This window comes from Cyprinus carpio, chromosome B6 (genome assembly GCF_018340385.1).
Source record: "Cyprinus carpio isolate SPL01 chromosome B6, ASM1834038v1, whole genome shotgun sequence".
Taxonomy (NCBI): domain Eukaryota; kingdom Metazoa; phylum Chordata; class Actinopteri; order Cypriniformes; family Cyprinidae; genus Cyprinus; species Cyprinus carpio.
The window spans coordinates 27,608,595-27,631,174 of NC_056602.1; the positions used below are offsets into that span (position 1 = coordinate 27,608,595).

A 22,580-nucleotide genomic window follows, 5' to 3' on the forward strand; every position below is an offset into this window, starting at 1 on the left:
CCTATTTTAAATAAATGCAGCCTTGGTGAGCAGAAGAGACTTGTTTCAAAAACATAACAAAATCTGAATTACTTCATAAGTTGACTGATAAAAACTGACCAGATGAAGAGATTTTAGCAGACACACTCGCTGTCTCTCAGACGTTGGCGAACTGTCTTAAGGGACCGCTGTTCCAGGCTGGAGACCGATAAAACACAAAAGTTGCAAAGGGACGTCTATTATCATCCTCTGCGGCTGCTTATCTGTCTAAATGTGTGACTTTGGGTCAATGCAATCATTTCTGGGGGAATGGAAGTGAGCCTAAATTTAACGGCCTTTGTTTACCTTATCTCATGAGCGGCGCACGGGTAATTCTCTCACCGCTGCCACAGACCAGAATGACCGAAATGTAAAGTTTTTCTTCTCTTAATCAGTGATTTTTGTAGGTTTTGTCTAATGTGACTTTTTTTTTTTTACTGGCAATCAACCATGAAAAGGACAATTGGATTCAGTAGTTTAACTAAATAAAAGTCTCACTTGAGTCTGATTTCATAAAAATAAGTATAGATGTTCTATGGATGGCTTGCAATGGATGATTATTCAACTGGTCATTCAACAACCAAAAGTTTATTAGTTTAGGTTAAACCTAAAAGCAGCCCATTTAAGATATCCTAACAATTAGTCAAATAGAGCTATACAGATTTGCATACACTACAAATATAAATATATTTAAACAATTATTTAAATACACACTAATAAAAATTCACTCAGAAATTGCTGGCAAATTTCACAAATAATTACAAAGAAATGGCAAATAGAAAGACTGAACAGTGGACAGTTTTGGATGTCTCTATGCACCAAATATGAAAAATCAAAAATGGCATAAAAATCTTTTTCATAAAGATTCAGATTAGCTTTCCAATTTTCCAATTACCAAATCAACTTTTACATTTAGTTACATCCAGTTTACTTAGATTAGGACACCAAATTCTAAAAATTCAATTATTTTGTTCAAATTGCTGATTGGAGTCATCTTCTGTTACTTATTTAAACTGGAAAATACCCCCTTAATAGTGTGCTAGGTCTCTCTGACCTCTATAAAGGTCAAACCCAAAAGCTTAAAATGATTTCCATTTTCTCTAAGACAATGCAATAACGATGAGGAGATTACATCTGTGACTGCAAAGATTTCCTTTTCTTTTCACTCTTCATATCCAAGTCTGTTCACAACACTTACAAGAAAGTAAAATACCATGGCAGTACCATGGTATTTTGGACATGGACTATTGCAGTGCCTTGGGGTAGCATGTAAGTTACCATGTTGTTGTTCAGTACCATGAATTATCATAGTTTTACCATCCCATACCATCACTGTATCATGGTCTCCCAACAATACATTTTGTAAGAGAAATACATCTACATAATTGACATGTCTAAAACATTGGAATGGAATCATGATTTCAATGGAATTATCAACAGTATAAGCAACAGGAATATTCATAGTACAAGGTTAAATGCATAATGAAGCCGACGATTTCCACTGAACAAATCGAAGAATTACACAAAACAAAGTCATTTCTAAAGACCATCTTTGACAGTTAGGCCAAAAAACAGCAAAGCAACATGCCATTTCGGATAGTTCAAATAGAAGAATTGCAAAATGCAAAGTCATTTCTAGATCAAAGCCATCGTGATTCATGCTAAGTTTCACTGAGTTACCTGAGGGTTTCTAGCCCAGACAGTTAATGAGTAAAGTCAGTCTTTCATGTGCTTTGACAGTTAGGCCAAAAAACAGCAAAGCAACATGCCATCTCTACATATTATACAAAGGTTTGAACTGGATGTTAGCATTTATTTTAGTGGACCTTTGGAGTTGTTTTTGTAATTTTGTGTTGCTTTTCGCTTACAGTGACAGGGCTGAACAGCAAATGTCCAACAAAACCGTCCTCTTACCTTCATACAAATCTGAATAGTATTGATTTTCCTCAAATTTTGTATTGTTCCTCACAGTTTTCTTCAGTTAATTTACTTTTCATCCCTAAACTGATGTATTTCTTTTTACTATTGGAACAGAACAGTTTGGGCAGGATATATCGAAGGTCTCAGCAAACTTTTTAATCCCTGAACTATATTTGCTAGCCACGTCAGGTGGTGTTAGTAGGCGGGGCATGCTAAATCTAGAGAGCGTTTTATTGGATAAAATCCGCATATACCTGAATGCAAGAAAAGTATGCGTTGTTTGTTTTCCCAGGAAAGTAAGTGTATTTTAAATGCTCAAAAAAATTTTTTTTTAAATAATTTAAACGCATATATCTGCTAAACGTGGATTTTGTAAAATTAAGAGGAGTATTCTAGCTTTTAAATGAGCTAAAATCCAACACACGTGGAATAAAAGCAACTAAACTTCATTTTATCAGCTTAACTTCATTTTGATCTTTGATTTACATTTCTAGAAAGTTCTGCATTTAAAATCTAACTGACATCAAAGATATTATGATATTTGGATCCTAAATCTGCATTTAAAATCTAACTTTATTTTTTTGTATTTTTTTTTTTGGTTCATCTATCCACTTTCACACTACAAAGATGGTATCAGATAAAGCTGATCTGAATGATGCTTACACAGTGTGAAAGGCAACAAAGCGGCTCTGATGTAACATTTCTGTTTGCATATAAACATTGGCTTAAACCAAAAACTTAAACCTGATTTTAACACTATTGTTTGAGCCTCACAGGCTTTTCTGTTTGAGTTTTTTTTTTTTTTTCAGTAAATTAAATAATTCATAACCATGCATGCATAACTGTATAACAGGCATTTTTAATGCAAAAAAAAAAAGTATAAAAATGCAATCATAATGGAAAACAAGAAAAAAAGTAGACCTATTTTTATAACACAATTTGTCAGAATAGTTTAATCCATGAGATTTCAATGATTTCATTTTTTGTTGTTTTTATTAATGAATTTGATTTATAAGTTTTTTATTATTAGGTTTTTTTAGTATTTTTTGTGTTATCAGGGTTTTGAGTTTGTTTTGTGTATTTTACAAAGTTTAGCTAGCAAGCACGGAAGCATAGTCATTTAGTACACACTTTAAAGACACATTTGTTAAAGGCACAATCACCCTGTAAAGTCAAGTCTACAATGGTAATGTGTTGTTCAGCTTCAGATGAACCACCCTGAGCTTTAACCCCAGCAGTCTTCTAGTCATTTCTGTCATGTAAACACTCTACAGGCACTGGTTTCCGACACTGTTCTCCTTCCCAGCCTGGGAAACACTGGAACCTAAAGCTGGCTGTGAATCCACTTGTTTCTCCTTCAGCCGTCCTGAACCTCCTGTGGGCTACATAAGACGGACCCCTGCTCACAGGCCCAGGCAGCTTCGTTCTGGGAATGATGGACCATTCAGCTGGGTCCAGATGCAGGTAGGCCGTGCCGCTCGGGTCTCTCCTGATACACCAGCTCTTGGACGAGCACAGGGTCTGGCTGCAGAGAAACACCACCCTCTGTCACATTAACACAATGTATCAGCCAAGAGTGTCGTCCAGGTAGTCCCGAACCACTACACAGGCCTTCTGCACAGAGGAGACAAGCCATGGCCATTTAGTGTGTTTATGTGTGTGAGTGTATGTGGTTTATGTATACAATTTATATGTGGAAGTTAAAAATTATATACATTTATAAGACAAGAACGCATGTATCTTACTGTAGGCAACTGGTCAGTTTTTTATTTTATTTTTAATTCTTTAAATAGTTCATTACAAATAATCATTTATTTATATTTAATTATTTAAATTTTAATAATATGTAATTTAATCATTTAGTTTATAGTTTATGTAATTTATATAAATCTATTTTTCATATATGGTCAAGCATAAAACAAGCAAACAAAAGCATGTTACACCATATTAAGCCAATTTCCCAAAATAACTGAATGTTTTGAAAAATACATTAGTGCATAATATGCTGAAAATTAGCACCTGATGTGAATTTAATATAATTTGAATATAACTTTTATAATTATTCATTCCAATGTCTAGAGATCTTACATTTATGAAACAATTTAATTATTTATCAGATATAAATCTATGTGTACTCCATTGTTTCTGTTTTGTATAAATAATAAGTTATAAATAAATTCTATTGATAATAAATCTTCTTATAACACTGCAAACCATGTAGCTTTTCTGTTTAACTTAAGTTAGATTTTTTTGGAGTGTTATTTTAGTCATATTTACATATTATCACAGTATTTATCAATATTGTGAATTAGTTTTTATTTTTATATCAACAGTTTTCATTTTAGTTTAAGTCTTAGTAGTTTTGTTACATGCTTTTGTCATTTTATTAGTTTTTGTTCCTAATATTTCTATTTTGCTTTAGCTTCTTTCAGTTTGTTTCAGTTTTAATTATTTTAGCAGTCCAACATAAACATTTATTTGAGGTAAAAATATAATTATTTCAAGTTGTTTAAGTTGAAGCTATTCATCATATTTTTACATTTTATTTAATTTCAGGTTTTATATTTTTTTAAAAGGACATGAATCTGTGACAATTATATCCTTTACTGGTCAAACTAAGTTAACTTGGAGGTCAGAGTTGACTGAACTAGAATTATTTTGTATATATTAAAAAGATATGTGCTTGTTTACCGGCTTTTGTTCATGTTCACCTGAGAATGACTTGACGCCAGTTTCCCTAGGAGTCATTTTTTCAGATCTGAAAACAGCTTGTCAGTGCATAATGCACTTCAGCTTTCTAGCCAACCACTAATATACAATTATCAGAAGTGTATGAGGGCATTTGTGTAATAATCAACATCACTCCAACCTTCGTTTGAGAGTAGTTTCCATCTCCCCACAGCACGACACCAGCAGCTCCTAGAGTGACACTCTCACCGATAGTGTGCACCAAGTCCTCCTGAAAACACATATGAGGGACACAAACCATTTTTGTTAAATAACATATTTTAAACCTTTAATTTAAACCAATCAGAATTCGGAGTTTAAAAAGCATAAGCATTTAAAGCAGCATGTGACCAAACTGCACATGTGCTTATAATAAACAGAACAATATAGTTTAGTTATTGTTATAGTTATCCTTGTTGGTGTGAACAGGCCTTTTTTATTGCCAGGTAGATCATAATCAACAAACATGATAATAATCACTTGAATATCAAAATATGTATAGACCTTATATATTCAGGTTAGACAACATATTGAATTTAAGCCTAATTTTCATTCCAGTCAAAAATGGCATATTTGAATATATTTCATATATTTTTACTACCCAATGTTATTTCAGTATCATTGAGATACTATTTTAATAGATATAATATTTTGAATTTGTTTTTTTATAATATTTTATATATTATATTTTTAGTAATTTTATGGTGTTTTTGTCATTTTATGTAGTTTCTGCATATAATTTATTTTTTAATATATTAAATTATTTTTTATTATAAATATTATTTTTTATTTCAGTTTAAGTTATTTAATACATCAAGTTAAACTAAAGTAAATTGAGAAATTTTGCCTTGAAAAAAAAAAAAAAGTTTTTTATTTTATTTTATTTCAGTTCATTTTAAAGGGATAGTTCACCCAAAACATGAAAATTTGATGTTTATCTGCTTACCCCCAGGGCATCCAAGATGTAGTTGACGACTTTGTTTCTTCAGTAGAACACAAACTGAGATTTTTAACTCAAACCGTTGCAGTCTGTCAGTCTTATAATGGATGTGAATGGGAATCACGGCTAAAACATACAATAAAACAAAACAAAAAAAAACATACACAAACAAAACCAAATTAAACCTTGCGGCTCGTGACCCCAGAGCCCCAAGATCCAGATAGATATCAGGGTACAGGGCCAAGCTGACATTCCACAGCCAGACCAGTTTATCATTCCTCTTGATCTCCAGAGCAGGACACTCACCTGTATACATCTTGTACTGATAATTATAGCAGCAGGGGAAGCCATAAAACCCCCATAACCCTCCAGGACGCTCTCTACGGCCCAGTTTTAACATCTCCTCCATGAAGCCCATGAAGCATCCTAGAATTAACCCCTCACCACTTCCTTTTCTATCTGATCCGGCGGCTTCCGAGTAGGATGTTTGGCTTTCACTAAAGCCCTGGAGCCATTCCAGTAGACTTCCTTACGTTCCCACAGCGGCCTTCACTTTTCCCAGTCGATGACAGCAAGCCCGTGAAATCCCATATCTGGGATGTCAGTCCTCAGGTTGTCATCGGCCTTCCAGAGGTGCTGGTGCAGGCTGGCGTTTTGAGGAACACCTCCTTACACTGGTTCACCGCCAATAGCATAGTAAGGATACTCTCCCAACTCATCTGAGTAGAAGATAGTGATGCTGTCTCCCATGAAGGCCTGGTCACAGGATGGCCCAGAACATACGAAAACAGATGGCGAACACCACCAGAGGACACGACCCATGTCCAAGCCCATCCATTCCTGGAAAAGGTGACACGTTGGACCTGCAACGACCAGAACGCAGAGCGTTTAGCATCCAGCTCCACATGTGATGTCACAAGAGCAGAGGCTATTTAAATGGAAATGAAGCTGAGATACAGTCTAATTTCAAAAGGTAATTTCAATGATGAGAGGTAATTTTTTTGAACAAAGGTATACTTTATCCTGAACAACTCATTATCCATAATAATCATGCACTTCAGGAAGCACTACATTAAGTGTGTGTGTGGTGAGCAGACCTTTCCCTTGAAACGTGACTTTATTAACGTACATGATTTTTCATTTCACAGTGAAACAGAGGCAGGTAGGGATACTTACAAAGTGAAAATTTTTAACATTATTATTTAACATTTTTGACATGTTGCCATGGTAATACCATAGAGTTTTGTACACAGTCATGATGGTAATTTTCATAATATTTAGTACTTTGAAGTATCTGAGAGTATCATATTAATGTCGTGATATATGAATATTACATCTTTGTTGATACTGTTACATGGTAAAGTTAGTCCAAATATCCAAATAAAAATCTTTTTACATGAATTGTAGTACAATGATTTAAAAGTACCATAGTATTACTATCAGCCCTTTTTTGTAAGGGAAGTGTAACACAACCAAAAAACATGGTATTACCATGGTACTTTTATGTTAGTTTTGGCTACCAAGGTAATTCTTACACAAAACGTGAATTTAAATACACACACAACACTGTCAAGATCTGACTAAATAAGTTTAGATGTTGATGATTATTAGAAGAATTATCATGAAATGCATTTTGTTGTTTATATTTCGGATGTGTTAAAAAGAGGAACTGTGACTTTATGCAACAAAACCGACAGACACCGAGAATGTAGACACGACTCACGTCGTTTACGTGATGAAATACACGCGTTCATATCATCTAAACATAAATCGTACTTACTGATCCAGTAAATCTTTACGAATCACTCACGAAATAACAAATGGTTTCAGTTACCCATGAGTCGTGACCTATGGTCTTTACCCTCTCTTGTCAAAAACAGAACATCTCCTGTCTAACCAATAGGAAAGAGGGGGCAGGGTCTAAAGAGGAGAGCCGAGACATTCACACAGGACGCGTGAACTTCTATTAAAAATTATTATAAATTCACTCAGGAAGCTTTATCTTTAAAATAACTAATTTTATTATAGACCTTTATTCAGTAATATCTTATTTATTGTACTACGGTTTTTTACTTTTTATTGAAAAACTGCTCTAAATGTCATTGTTTTAAAGGAAATTTGCTTGATATGTAGGTAACAACGTTTCAAAATAATGACTTTGATTATCAGATCTCTTATCTTGATAGTCAGAAAACATCCTTTATACATGCAAAGAGCTAAAATGAACAAATGGGGAACAGAAAGTTACTTTTGTGCGTAACACCTTAAAGCTGCATGCAAAGCATCTGAAGTCATTTCTAGCGTGATTAAAGATTAACAAGACACACCATATTTCATATTGCTTCTGATTCTATTTTGAGTAAAAGCTCAGAGAGTTAAAAGCAACTAATATAACTTTCTTGGTTTGTAAACCCTGTAATTTGGGTTGGTCCTTGTGCTGAGCAGATCCAAGGTTTGTTGTCTCATACGTTTCCTCCATTTAGTTAGTTCTTTTTTCCTCAGAAAAACTTACAGTAACTGAGAAACACTGAATGGTTACTGGACAAAATCTGTTTGAGACAACAAATGTGAAAAGAAATGAACAAAAATGAATGAATGAATGAAATGAATGCGCAATATTACCAGTCAATTTTTTTAATCAAATGCAGAAATCATTTCAGTCAAATATAGAATGGTTTCTTTATGCATAACAATTTCAGAAAATCTAATTCACAATAATGTCACAATTGTGTTGGCAATTTAAAGATATAATGCAAATGCTTCTCTTACAGTTCAGTGCCTTTTCACATACTGTATGAATGTAAGCGCTGTCTCATAACTCTCATAACATAACGACCACTGTTACAACACTGACAGAGACGCTGAACGAAGCAAAAAATGTGCCTAAAAATATAAGCTGATTTGGCAACAGTTAAATTAGTCCATGAAACAGTAAAAAAGAGGATATTGTCCAAAGTTGCCAAATACGTTTTAAATAACAGGATATAAATAACCATCAGTTCTTTAGTAGTATCTTCTTTAGCTATTTATTTAGGATTTTTTGTCTTTTTAAAACGGGACAGGATGGGAAACAGGGGTTGTGATCAGGAAATGACACACAAGCCAGATTCAAACTTAAGTCAGCCAACATAAGCAACATTGCATGACATGCATCCACACTTCCAGCACTAGTAGTCTCATTTTAAAGGACTAGTTCACCCAAAAATGAAAAGTTTCTTTAAATGTACTCACCCTCAGGCCATCCAGGATGTAGATGAGTTTGTTTCTTCACCAGAACATATTTAAAGAAAATTATCATTACATCACTTATTCATAAATGGATGGGTGCCGTCGGAATGAGAGTCCAAACAGCTGACAAAAACAATCATTTACAAGTAGTGTACATAATCAACAACCTTTAACCAAGTTAGTTTGTGATAAAAACATCTTGATGGATTAGGGTGACCAGATGAGATTGGCTGAAATTCGTGACGGGGGGGGGTGGGGGGGGGGGGGTTATTAGACTGCGCAGCCTATAATAAAAGATAATGAATTTCAAACCTGAACCAAACATATATTTATTCAAAGATCAACAGTCTGTCATTAGTCTTTAGTCTGCCACACCAGCCATGCCAACGGAATGAATGAAAATTAGCTTATCAATGCATATCTAAATTCGCACCTAGCCGCCTATGGTATTTTTTTAGAACTTAGGAAAAAGATGCTGCAGCCAATGAGCAGCCGGCGGGGGCTGGTTGCAGGACGACTCAACCTCCGCAGACAGTTTTTAATGTTTTTCAGACAATAACTACTCAAGATTTTGCTTTAGTATAATTTTCGGGACAATTAGGGCCCGATTCGGGATTCGGGACAACAGTTTAGATTTCGGGACTGTCCCGAATTTTTCGGGACGTCTGGTCACCCTATGATGGATTTGTTGGAACTTTGGCTAAAATACGAGTCCTGAATCAGGAGAGAAATATGCATAGATGAAAAGAAGCATGGTTCAAAGTTAAAACATCTTAGTGATTGATTTGTTTCTTACAAACAAGCAGCTTTTGGCTTCACAAGACGTTAATTGATGTACTGGAGTGGTGTGGATTACTTGTGGATTATTGTGATGTTTTTATCAGCTGTTTGGACTCTCGTTCTGACGGCACCCATTCACTGCAGAGGATCTTTTGGTGAGCAAGTGATGTAATGCTACATTTGTCCAAATCTGCTCTGATAAGTAAACAAATTCATCTACATCTTGGATGACCTGACAGTAAGCGCATTTTCAGCAAATTTTCTTTTTTGTGTGAACTATTCCTTTAACAACTATTAAAAGTAATTCACACAGCTCACGTACAATATTCCAAGTCTTCTGAAGTCATTCAGGAAAAGACTTAAATTAAAAAGGATGTAATACTGAGTAAATAATGACAATTTTCATTTTTAACATTACTGTTCCTTTAAGACTCAGATCCTATTCAAATCATACATGTGTATTTGCTTTACTACATATGACGTTCGCAGCCTACCCTTTATAGTCACTTCTCAAATCTACACTCAAAACAAGATTGTGCACCAGTTCAAACTGTTTTAACAGTGACTCAAGCAAAGACTTCTTCTGAATGAATCCACTACTCAGTTAGTCATAAATCTTGATTAGATTTTCCTGTTGCACAATATCCTACATCTGGCTCAAATGTTGTGTGAGTAACGTGTGACAACAAACAAAAGTGCTTATTTAAACTCCAAGGAACTCTGAGTTTCCTGTATAAATTTCGATTTCAAGCTCACCCTCATGACTTCATGAAAGCGAAGGACCTTTTCACAACAGCATTTGGAGCGCACTGACCAGCCAAGCATTTCATAAGCAAGAAAACGAGTTCAAGTGTCTATGGCGTGTGCTCAGGTCAGTAAATGCAGCAGTAATGGAGTGAGAAGGTAAATCCATAATGCTTTCAATGCATGTCCGTCTCCTCGCTGCTGAAGAGGGTCCTCGAGGTCACATCTCTCGCCCTGATACCCACTGAAACACTGGCACTGGAAGTCTTTGCTCATCCGCCGCTGCTCTTCCACGCTCACGTCTCCCTTCACGCGCAGTTCACTCCCCTCGCCTACTATCGTGTGCGTCTGTGGGTCAAGATGCAGATACGTGTCCGTGTCAGGATGTCTGCGCAGACAGCGGCCGTGGGAACTGCATAGGAAGCGACTGCACTGCTCGGCTGCTGTGGAGACGTTGAGGAGGTTTGAGGACGGTTGTGGCCCAGTGGGTACTGGTTGTGATTGTTAAGAATGGAATGAATGGTGTGAATGATGAAGAGGAGGAAGTTATGTAAATTAATATTAGGTTTTAATTGTTTTGAGTGGATATGCTAGAGTGTTGTAGGCACTTTAGTATGTTGCTATGCTGTTGCTAAGGTGTTTTTTTAAATACCTGACATGAAACAAGTCAAAAAAGTATTTTTTTTGGAACAAAAACATTTTTCAGATGTTGTTTTTTATAAGGTCAAAAGGTAAGATGAAGTTTTGATAGCTTGTTAAGTAAATCAGTGAGAATGTTATTAAAGTATAGCAGTTTGCACATAAATATAAGCTGTCACTTAATAAAATGCCTTAGTACGATGATATTTAAATGCATAGTGGTTTTTTTTGATCAAAGCTCTCTGGTTTGAAAACATATTGCAGTGCAATATGTATGGATAATCAAGTAAATCTAAGTCACTTCAGTCCGGTAAATGTTCATCTTGAAATAAAACAAAAGTCATTATTACATTTACTTTATAAAAATCTGTAAAGATTTCACAGCAAACAGACACATGAAGCATGAGCTGAAGGTGGATGTTTGTACAATTAAACAAAACAATTGCTACAAAAAGTATAAACCATCAATCTAGATTGCATCAAATATAATGCAGTATCATATATAATACAGTAGGCTTTATATGGTTAATATGATCAATATAAAGCACCAATAATTATTATTATTAGAACTAGCATCAGTAGAAACCCCTTAACAAGCACTATTTCTGATATAATGTGGTGTGTGAATGCTTACACTGCTGCTGGCATAAGCAGCATCACCCCACAAAACGATACCAGCTGCACCCAGCGCCACACTTTCTCCAATGGTGGACACCAAATCCATCTGCACAGACACAAATAAAGGAATCATTTTTACAAATTTAACAAAAACAAACATTTAGCTCATTTAGCTCCTTTTGAAAGCTGTGTGTTAAGGTCCAACATAGTGAATAGGGAAATTTTTGTATCAGCAACTTAAACAGTGGAAATAAAGTAGGAAATCAGCTGGTGTGGTGTGGTGGGTGGTGGCACTGTAAGCGTGACCAGCACCCTTCCTGTTCTCCTGAATGGTTAAACTCTTGTAAATGTAGTAAAAAGTATGGTCATAAACAAAGATAAAGAGCATAAAGCCGGTTTTGTTTTTTACCCAGGTAAGTTTGCATTTAGTTTGAGCAAACTCTGGGTTTTGGGCTCAAGAAGGTGGGCTGGTTTTGAGCGGGTTTCGTCACCATGGTAACTTAAGCTACAAGGCTACCCTGCTCCTGAGTAGGTTTTATTCTGGTTTAGAGATCACAAACCCAAACTGGACCAATTAGCTGTGAGCAAAGTGACATATATCTGATGCAGTGAAGCCACTCCCCTGCTGGATTTGTTTGGTTCTGTGGACTCTAAACCTACTCTAAAACTCTGAGTTTGTTCAGCTAGCTTCACCGAGATGATGGTTATGTAAGGAAAAGTTTTGTGATAAACCACAAAAAGACCACATACATTCGCTTTAATCTTCACTAAAATTGCAGGGCCGGTCATGATGGTGGATTAAACACAGCAATGTTATTAAAACACCACAGATTCACATTTCTGGATGAATCATGTAGTTAGAACGGAGATGGAAGAAAGTATTTTTACAAAAAAAAAAAAAAAGGGCACAGATAGCCTATTGGCCAGTGCGCGAACATGTGACACTTTTGCGTTAAGGGTGTCCCGAGTTCGAATCCCAGCTCAAGGACCTTTCCCATTCCCACTGTCCTCTCTCTCTCTCTCTCTCTCCCACTCCACTTCTTTTCTCCTCTACACTGTCCTATCATAATAAAGGCAAAAAAAAAAAAGGCAAAAAATAAAAACAAAACCTTCACCTTTAAGTCCTATAAACTTAAAATCTTTATGAATATATCTTGCTTTAAAGATAGTTAGAATTTTTTTTTGTTGTTTTTTGGCTGCATAAAACCTTAAGACCTTTATGGAGACAAAAACACAGTTATGCATGTGAACTTCTCTAATATAAACAATAGAAGACTTATTTGCAGACACTCAGAAAATGTTGCTGGCCTTTGAACAAACAGACCGGAGAGTCACTGACAGCTGAATGGAATATTTCGTCCTTTAAGGTCAACTTCATTTCCACACATTCTGTTACATGTCAAAGTTTAGCTGTGGGTCATATGGAGCAATTTACATATACTTTATTGTCTATTTGCTAAGCCCTGCCTTACAAATGTTACAAGACTCTGCTACCTTAGCAACCATCGCCATCCACAATACTATCAGACAAGCTTTTGCTATAAATCTATGAGAGTCTGTATCTTTGGATAGCTTTAAATGTACTTTCCCAGACTTGATCTAAAACTATGGTAAAATGTTGTTCCCATAAGGTTTTACAAAACTCTGAACATTTTAGAACACAAATAAAACCCCCTACATTTAAATAAATTTACATTCTAAATGTATTAGGTAGTATTACATATAAAATATTTTTACATGGATAGTAATTATTGTAATAGTAATACATTTAGCTAAATAAATGTAAAATTACTCATGTTAATTCATTTGCATATAACGCTACACAGAGTAATTTAATTTATTTTTAAAAGCTACAAATACTAAAAAATGTAATTCCATCCTACACATATAGTAATAAATAAATAAATAAATCTTCAGTTCATTATTTGAGCATTGGGATTAAATGAAGATCACATGGAAAGTTTTGCTACAGTCTTAGATGTTTCTCCATCACAAAAGTGTCTCAAACAAAACTCAAATTTGACAAGAAGTCATCTTAACTTTAATCTGCAATGATATTTTAATCTGCAAAGTCAGAAATCAAAATGACTAACTTCATTTTCTTTCATTTTCACACTGACTCGGATTATTAGTATAATATTAAGAGTATAATCCAACAAATTATACCATTTTTAGCAGTTCTACGATCACACTCTTCACAAAAATCAGTAATGGGATTAAATGAAGAGGAAATGGAAAATTTAGCTTAAATTCTCAGATAATCTGACATGTGTTTTCATCATAGAAGTTTATTAAAGAATAAATTGCCTAATAAATATGCTTAGCAATTCTGGACTTAATTCTAGCCTACATAAGAATAACATGCAATAAATGTTTACCAATTTTGGTGGTTCTGCAGAATTTTACAGAATCCTCAATTCATTCCTATATGAAGTTCTGTAAAGCTTGTCTAAGTTACCAACAGTAACTAAGGGAGGGCGAAACTTCGCTAAATCCCAATAAGTTGAAATTGTGTTTTTTGTTACTACATATCAAGCGCATTTCTACAAACCCACCTCTGTCAGCAGTTCCAGCTCATCGTCGTACGTAGGGCGGCTGTAGACAAAAACAGGACGTGCCAATCCCTCTCCTACCGATGCCAATCTCATTCCCTCCTTCACCCGGTTTCGGACGAACCGGCGACCGGAGGATGATGAACGCAGCACGGACTTCATGTATACGGATGGAAACAGAGCCGTGCTTTCAGTCCACAGCCACTTCAGCTGGTCGTTCCTGGCCACCTCCACATCCGGGCAGCGTCCCGTGTAGTTCTCCAGACTGCGACGGTAGTCGTGGTTATAGCAGTCAGGAAAGAGGTAGAAGCCCCAAAGCTGGTTTGGACGCAAGCTTTTGGCCAGCCGTAATGTCTCCTGCATGAATTTACGGCTGGACATCTCAAACTCCTGCTGGGCTACTTTATTTATCTTGGTTTGAGTCCAGCCTGGGTATTTCTGGGCCACTAAGTGCTGTGAGTGGGTCTTGTAAATGATTTTGGCATCCGAATTCCGTATCCAAATCGGACGCCATTCATCCCAGTCGATCACGGCCAGGCCTCGTGCAGACGGGTCATGAATGTACTTCGCAATCCCCTCCGGCATCTTCTCTCGGTGGTGCGTGAGGCTGGCGAGCTGCGGTAGTCCACCGTTGACAGCCACTCTGTCCTCAAAGTGTGGATACAGGCCCAGGCGGTCTTTGTAGAACATGGTGAGGTTCTGCTCGGTGAAGCTTTCATTCGGAGAGGCTACGATCTGAAACTGATCGAGCTGGAGGTGGACGTTGTGCCAAGGCCTGCAGTCTTCTGTTGGGGCGTTCCAGACCAGAACCACAGGCTTCTGAGGGTAAAGAGGCCATCTGGTAGGCTTCGGATCTTCAGCAAGAGTGAGATGATCCAGAGCCAGTGGAACCAACAACCAGATTCTCCAATGAAGCTGGATCCAGTAAGCCATGACTTCAGTCATTCACAAAACAGGCCTTCACTTCTGCTGAAATAAAATAAAAAAAAAACATATTGTGTGTTACAGTCCATTAGGAGCATAATTTTGATATCTGATATCTTTCTGGTATCAGTGTTCATTCAGAAAGGAAGCAATAAGGAAAAATCTTTCACGGAGGAAACATAATTACTGAAGCAAATGTAATACGGCAGTCGGTTTTAAATCAACAACACATGACTTGGAGGAAATAACTCAGCTTTGACATTAAAAATAATAATTCCCAGAAAAATAAATCAATGATATTATTACTTGGAGTTAAGTTCTTATTTGAAACAAAGTTGGTTAATATTCTAAAATTATATAATAATAATAATAACAATAAAAAAATCAAGTGTTATTGTGGCACCAATGTGCCATAGAACGTTTTGGGAGTGTAAAAGTGTTTAAAACACTTAAAAACCAACATCATCCTGTTGACATTATCCATAGAGCAACAATCATGAGAAAAAAAAATTTTTTTCATGAAATATCTTACCTTTGACATTAAAAATAACAATCATTCCCAGATAAATTAATCAAAGATATTATGACTTGGAAGTGAGTTTATATTTGAAATAAAGTTGCTTAATATTATAAAAATTATAAAAACCCAGTGTTATGGTAATTCCCCAATTACTGAATTTAATATTAAATAAAATATTATAAAAGTAAATAAATATTTAATATATGAAAATATATGAAAATTAATTGTAATAATAAGTAATATGTTTTTATGCACATAAACATTTGCAGGAAGCCCTAATAATCTGTTTTTAAGTATTTAAGTATTTGTTTACATAAAAGCAAAATTTCTACACAATATATCATTCTGTCAACTGTATGATGATATTCCAGCTGAAGGCAGAATGGCCTGATCAGACACTGATCTTACTGAACCATGGGACAGTATAAGCAAAAATTACCAAAATTCTTTGATATCAATTGTATCTCATACAGTAACAGGATTAAATGAGGAGCAAATGGGAGATTTAGCTTAAATCTCCTGCTAGTTACTCAGATATAAGATATTATATGAGATATAATTTGTTAAATTCTTCCACTCTCCACATTATCTAATAGCTTAACATTCTTACTCTTTGTTGACATTTGACACATTTATGTGTTTCTCCTATTGCATTGTTTGATTATGTTTAAATAAAACATTACTGAGAACCCATTAAATTTCCAGCGCTATTAAAGATCAACATCTGAGAAATAAAATGTAAAACTACAATACTTTATATACCATGGTCCTGAAATTCACAGTATTTGCATGCAACTTATAGTGGTAGTACTATGGTACATACACTCAGAAAAAAAGGTACAAAAGCTGTCACTGGGACGGTACCTTTTCAAAAGGCACACCTTTGTACCTAAAAAGTCCATATTGGTACCTTAAAGATACATATAAGTACCTAAAGTGTACAAAAGTGTCCCTTTTGAAAAGGTACCGCCCCAGTGACAGCCTTTGTATCTTTTTTCTAAGTGTACAGGCTACCAGCGTAGTGCAATTAAACTGTTTAATACAATTAAAAACCTACATCAGCCTGTGCAACTTATTTAATAGAGCAACAAAACAACTTTTTAATGGAAACAACTCACCTTTGACATTAAACATAACATTCAATCCCACATAAATAACTCCATCCTGTGGTTGCGATGTAAATAATTGCTGTTACCACGTCGCCTGTTGCCTCCTACAGAGAGACTTTCGCGAGGGTTCCTCCATTCATAAAGACTTGAGATCAGGCGGACTGATGTCGCGTGAGGTCTGAGCTGTCAATCTTCTCAAACTCTTCATCGGAGACGCTTTTATCTTTGCGTCAGAGCAACAACTTCAAAGCACCGCTTTTATAAGTTTCATTGATTCCGTGAAGGGGGCGTGGTTTTATTACCAGCTCACTGGGGGCGTGTTTTTTCTTTATGCAAATGATAGACGTAGTAACTGCGGGTCCAAAAAACATTATACATGCACCTTTTCATTCAGATCTAAATATTAAACTTTAAACTTTAAAATTTCAATCATGTACATATTAAAAAAAAAACTACATAAAAAGAAAAACAACTGCAAAATAGACGTTTTCATTGAATCAGCATTAACATGTACATTCGTTGAAATCTAAATATGAATAATTATACAAATATTTAGCTATTAAGTAATAAAACGGTAAAAAACATAAATCAAAAATAAATAAACATTAACATTATACATGCACTTTTTTATTGAAACCTAAATATTCAACACTATACAATTACGTAAAAAAATAAAACAGTAAAATAAATAAAGTTTTTTATTTATTAATTAATTTTTAAAGTGAGGGCGTAATAAAAACACAAAAAAGGTACAAAAGTCTAAAAGAACATGCTCACTGTTAACACCAAACAGATAAATCTATAAATAAGGTAATAAGGTAATGCTTTGGATATATATATAATGATCCTAAAAAAGAAATAAATATATATATATATTTTATTTTTCAAAAAAATATATTAATATAATTTATAATATTATATAATATTATATTTATAATATTTTGAAAATAATATAAACACTTTACCCTTTAAGCTAGTTTTGAAAAAAAGTTAATTTTTTTAATAAATTCATTTTTTATTTCAGTTTCTCTTCCATCACATAACTGTAATATGAATGTAAGGTTAAATTAATTTTGATGTTTAGCCATATCAGGTATTAGGTTTTGTCTATAAAACTGTGTTGGCAATAATAATAGTATGGATTCACTGAAATTGATGCACATGATGAATATGAAATCAGAGTAGCATTAGGCGTCTTTCAAGTAGTTCCTTTCTGAATATGACCTGCAGAGATCCTGTTCCGCCGTTCCTGCATATTCTGCTGACTCATGTGTCGCCTCTGTCAGTGCATGTGTGTGTTCCTGTTCATGAAAGAGAGAGGGCCACTTCCTTCCTCGGGCCTTTTCCTTTTCTCCCCATTCTTGGGGTTTTACCTCACCGTTTCTTCCAACTAGGCAGCACCAGGAAGCTTTAACAATATGAGAGGAACTGGACACACACACACCCATCACACCCGCCTCCCAAAAATGGCTAACTCGCATCCTCGAGTGCTAGGAGAGATCGGAGAAGGCGGATCCCCTGTATTATCACTCCATTAAGACACTCCCATAGCACACCCTTTGGGTCAAAGGTCAACCGGCAGCTTATGAGATTTTTGAAAAATGCCTTTCCTTAAGTAAAATCATTCAACAAGCGAACAGGAGTAGCTTTATATACTAATATATATACACGCACACCTACATTTTTTTAAATGATTAACCTACATCCCAACTAGAATTAGACATAGAATTTCCTTCACCATTGTATATAAATAGTTGAGAAGTATGCCAATTATTTTGAACTATTTGCTAATATTTGAAAACATCCACACATGCACTTTTTGGTTAGCAGTGCCTAATATGTAGGAAACGCCTACATTTCTTGCTTCATTACATTCAGTTAGGAATTGCATGAATCACATAAATGAAACCATATTTTCAATTCAAAATTGGCATTTGAGAAAAAAAGTTGAGTAATTTGCATCTTTGGATATTACTGTCATTCCTCTCAGTATATTACTGTCTTTTTCTGGAATCAGTCTGTTTGGGGTAAGCCCTCCCTACTTTAATTTGATTGATAATTTAGCTATTTGTGTCTTGTCCCCTTAATTGTCTATGGCCGTGTCTATGGCCCTGTCATGTACATTTGAAGCATTAGAGGGTGAGGTGACGATTACAGAATTATAATTTTGGGTTATCTGTTCCTTTTACAGTACTTTACACACGCAGAAGCCCCCGAAGGCCGCTGTAACCTTCACATGTCTCATCACTCATTCTCTCATAAACCCTCCAAGCTTATTCTCTCTTATCAGTGTCAATGATTGTGCGCAGACATGGCATCCTGTTGGAGCTTCCTGTATTTCATTCACATGGGTGGGACAAACATTCCCAGTGAAGTCATTTTCATCGAGACAGGCATCTGTTTCTAATGAAACCTACCTTTGAGGGCCTGGCTGGTTCTGATAAAGAGTCTATCTCATGTCGATGGAGATCAAGCCACTGTACGGGAGTGAAAGCCTCCCAGCGGTGAACTTCAAAGAAGCGAGGAAACATTGAAAACAGCTTAACCTCTGACATTTCACCATCTACCACACCCAGATCTCCGGTGCCAGGCGAACTACAGAACCCACAGCCAAAACAAACTAAAAATGAGAGAGCGTTTTCAATTCACAACCCAGAGAAAAAGGGTCCAAAATAAATGATTTTAAAATTATAAATATTTTTCTGTTGTATTACAACTATATTGTGTTGTATTCTGACAAGAGACAAAAACTGATAAATAGCATAGATGAAAATTCCATACTATTGAATGAATGAATAATGACTATAAATTATAATTATTAATGTCCACAATGTTTATAATAAATAATAATTATTTATTTTAAATAAATAAAAACAAAGTGCTTAAAACTTGTGAATTGTCAAGCTTGTAACTAAAACCACATTTTCATTACTTGAAAATAAAATAATAAAATAAAAAAGATGTTAAAAAACATTTTATTTCAGCTTAACATTTCTCATCTTGTTTGGTGTAAATTGGTTTACTATACAGACATTAAACAAAGCAATAAAAATGACAAAAACACAACAAAAGCACTAAAACTTTAACTAAAATTCAAATGAAAACAGAAAATAAAATCTAATTAAATATGATAAAAAACTGCAATAGTATATCAGTGATACTAAAATACCACTGTTCACAACACTATGTACTGTTTGAAAAAAATAGATATTTTGAAATTTGCTAAAGATTATATCTAACAGTGTTAAATAACCACAACTAAATATCGAATATCAGCTGATACAGATGCATTAAAATATTCTATTGACTATTTGTTTTTCAGCACTATCTTTTCTCACGGAATATTTAGTTTCACCTTAACATTATGGATGTAAAATGGACTGTGACTGTCTTTTTATTTTATTATGAACATTTATGTTGAGTTACATAAATAATTTCTACTGTGTAATCTGCTAAATGGTTTTATTCAAGTATATCAACTCATAATTTACTGTATAATAAATGAGAAGAAAGTGCAGACGTGGGTTGCAACCCAACAAACAGAGTCAGACTTTGATACAACAGAATTTTATAATATACAATACGACGATAAACACACACTGCAGTTGGTCGACATCAACAAACACAAGTGATTTCTGTACAATCCCTGCACTGCTCCAAACTCACACACGCTCTCATTGCACATGCATTCCTTTCTGTAGATCACAGAAGACAACACACTGTATGTCTGCTGTCTATACACCAAAATACAAATCAGAAAATATGATTCATGTTTTTGGTCAAAGCCACGTGAAGGGCAGAACACCCTCGCTGTCGTAACAGAATCCTCTCAGAAGAACACCGAAGGTGGAAGGAAGTCTAGGGTGATTGTGACACTTCCCACAGAGTCTGTGTGCTTATATTTCACACAGGATGACAGGGAAGTCGACGCGGATTCGTGGGTGATCCAACTTAATGATTCCCTGTAGACATGAAATATAAAAAATATTGTAAAAAATTTGAATAAAAAAAAAAAAAAGTGCTCTAAAACTAAATTATGTGATTTAGGGCAAGTGAAATGTTTCCATAAGACACCAGGAACAAGCAAACAAAAAATATGTTTGTTTATAAATAATAGGAGAACAGTAACATATAGCCTATTAAAATAATGAATGATTGAAGGTAAATTAAATGTTAAAATAAGAGATAATGAATAAATGAATAGAAAAATATACATAAATAAATAAATGTTTAGATAAGAGATTAATATATAAATAATACAATACAAAATAGGCTTGTAGTCAATGTTTTTTAGGCTACAAGCCTATTTTTAGCAGATACACATTTTATTTTATGTGGTGTCTTTCTATTACTTTAAAGCTAAATATAAATGATAATTTCATGTGCTACTGACTAGAAAAATCAAGTAGCAAATCATGGGTTTTCACATCAAATCGAATGTCTTAATCATTATAAATGATAAACATTCCGTTTAAATTTCAAATGATTTCCTGAGTTGATCCTGTCAATTTGCACTAAACTAATTCCATGTATCTCTCACCTGAGGTATAAGATTTTTCTGAATTCTCTTCAGTTTAGCTTTCTTTCTGCCGTTCTTGGTCACCACAGTCTCCTCGTAAAATTCATGAGCCAGATCTCCATCTTCATCAAAATACAAGGAGCTGCAACAACAAACAGCAGCTGGATGAATATCACAAAAACACATACAGGTCTCATTTCACCCCTCTTAAAAAACGAAGAAATTCTTAAGAATTTACAATGTACACATAATGTGAAGTCTGAATTAATTTTTTAAATCAGAATCAGAATGAGCTTTTTTGCCAGGTATGTTTACACATACGAGGAATTTGTTTTCGTGACAGAAGCTCTGCAGTGCAACAGAATGATGGCGACACAACAAAAAACACATCATAAAAGAATAAAAAATACAAAAAAATACAAATAAGTAGGCAAGGAATGACAATATACAAATTGACAATTGTATGTGCAGTTATATTACAACAGGCAGTTTTGTATGTACAGGTATATTATGTGCAAAAATTGAAGTGTACACTAAGTATGTGTGTTAGATAAATTAAATATTTATTCCCTAAATTAAATGAAATATTTATTTATGCATGTAAGTATGAATGATTCTGGCATTATTAAATTAGAGCACACTTTCTCACAAACAGAGAATGACTGAAATGCACTGTTGTCTTTGTAAATACCGTTTTTCTCAATGGTGTTGAATGATAAGAGTTAAGATTTATTAAGTTATATTATTATGAATTAAGCAAAGAATGTGTCGTTCTATAAACAAAATATATCTTCTTGGTTTTGAGGTGAAAAATGATGTGTTCTTGACACGAGAATGACTTCACATGGACCAAACCACCAAGAACTGACCACACTAAACTAAACAGCTCTCAGATCTTAAAGGTTTTTCGACTTGAACATTACCTTCTCCTTGTAAAGACAAATGGTGTTGTGTTCTTGGAGCCTCGTAGACGTGCTAAACACTGTTCGTTGACCTCACCGGGAGCTTCTCCTCCAGCTCCTGAGTTGCTAAAAGGCCAGACTCCTTTGGTTTTGGATCCACTGCCTCCCATTTTTATTGACAACGCATTACTGTAGAGGAGGTGGAGCAGCCAGCTGATCACGTCAGTTCAGTCCTGGAAAACAGAGAGCATGTTACAGACTTCTGCCTTAAAGACAACACACGGAAATGCATCTGGGCATGTGTGGCTTCATAGCACTGCTGCGGCTGAACTAGCTCTCTGAGCTCTGAGCAAGAACCTGTGGTCAGGTCTTTTTATAGTCTGTAATACCTGGAGGCAAGGTCCAAAATGAACACTCACCAAGCACCAGATGAGAGTAAA

At 35.0% G+C, this 22,580-nt stretch overlaps 2 protein-coding genes, 1 long non-coding RNA gene and 1 pseudogene across 4 annotated transcripts in view; all 4 read right to left on the bottom strand.

The window, feature by feature from the left end:
- LOC122137713 overlaps positions 1-2,112 on the bottom strand; it is a 38,439-nt gene extending 36,327 nt beyond the window's left edge. The window contains exon 1 of the long non-coding RNA XR_006155058.1: positions 1,933-2,112. This is a non-coding gene — a long non-coding RNA (uncharacterized LOC122137713). The remainder of the gene's footprint in view (positions 1-1,932) is intronic.
- Positions 2,113-3,084: 972 nt separating this feature from the next.
- Positions 3,085-7,483, bottom strand: LOC109080505 (annotated as a pseudogene).
- A 2,516-nt stretch (positions 7,484-9,999) lies between these two features.
- LOC109080507 (hyaluronidase-2-like) lies at positions 10,000-16,996 on the bottom strand. Its single transcript, XM_042726582.1, has 4 exons — positions 16,729-16,996; positions 14,170-15,135; positions 11,597-11,720; positions 10,000-10,848 (listed from the first exon to the last, which is right to left on the bottom strand). The coding sequence occupies exons 2-4, from the start codon at positions 15,109-15,111 to the stop codon at positions 10,481-10,483; spliced, it is 1,434 nt and encodes a 477-aa protein (XP_042582516.1). The 5' UTR covers positions 15,112-15,135; positions 16,729-16,996; the 3' UTR covers positions 10,000-10,480.
- Positions 16,997-20,164: 3,168 nt separating this feature from the next.
- The window catches only part of LOC109080508 (tumor suppressor candidate 2-like), a 3,201-nt gene continuing 785 nt past the window's right edge, over positions 20,165-22,580 (bottom strand). For both annotated transcript variants that reach the window (XM_042726583.1, XM_042726584.1), the window contains exons 2-4: positions 22,162-22,373; positions 21,260-21,380; positions 20,165-20,681 (exon numbers count right to left, since the gene is read on the bottom strand). In XM_042726583.1, the coding sequence (XP_042582517.1) occupies positions 20,616-20,681; positions 21,260-21,380; positions 22,162-22,310 (336 nt within the window). In that variant the 5' untranslated portion in view covers positions 22,311-22,373 and the 3' untranslated portion in view covers positions 20,165-20,615. The remainder of the gene's footprint in view (positions 20,682-21,259; positions 21,381-22,161; positions 22,374-22,580) is intronic.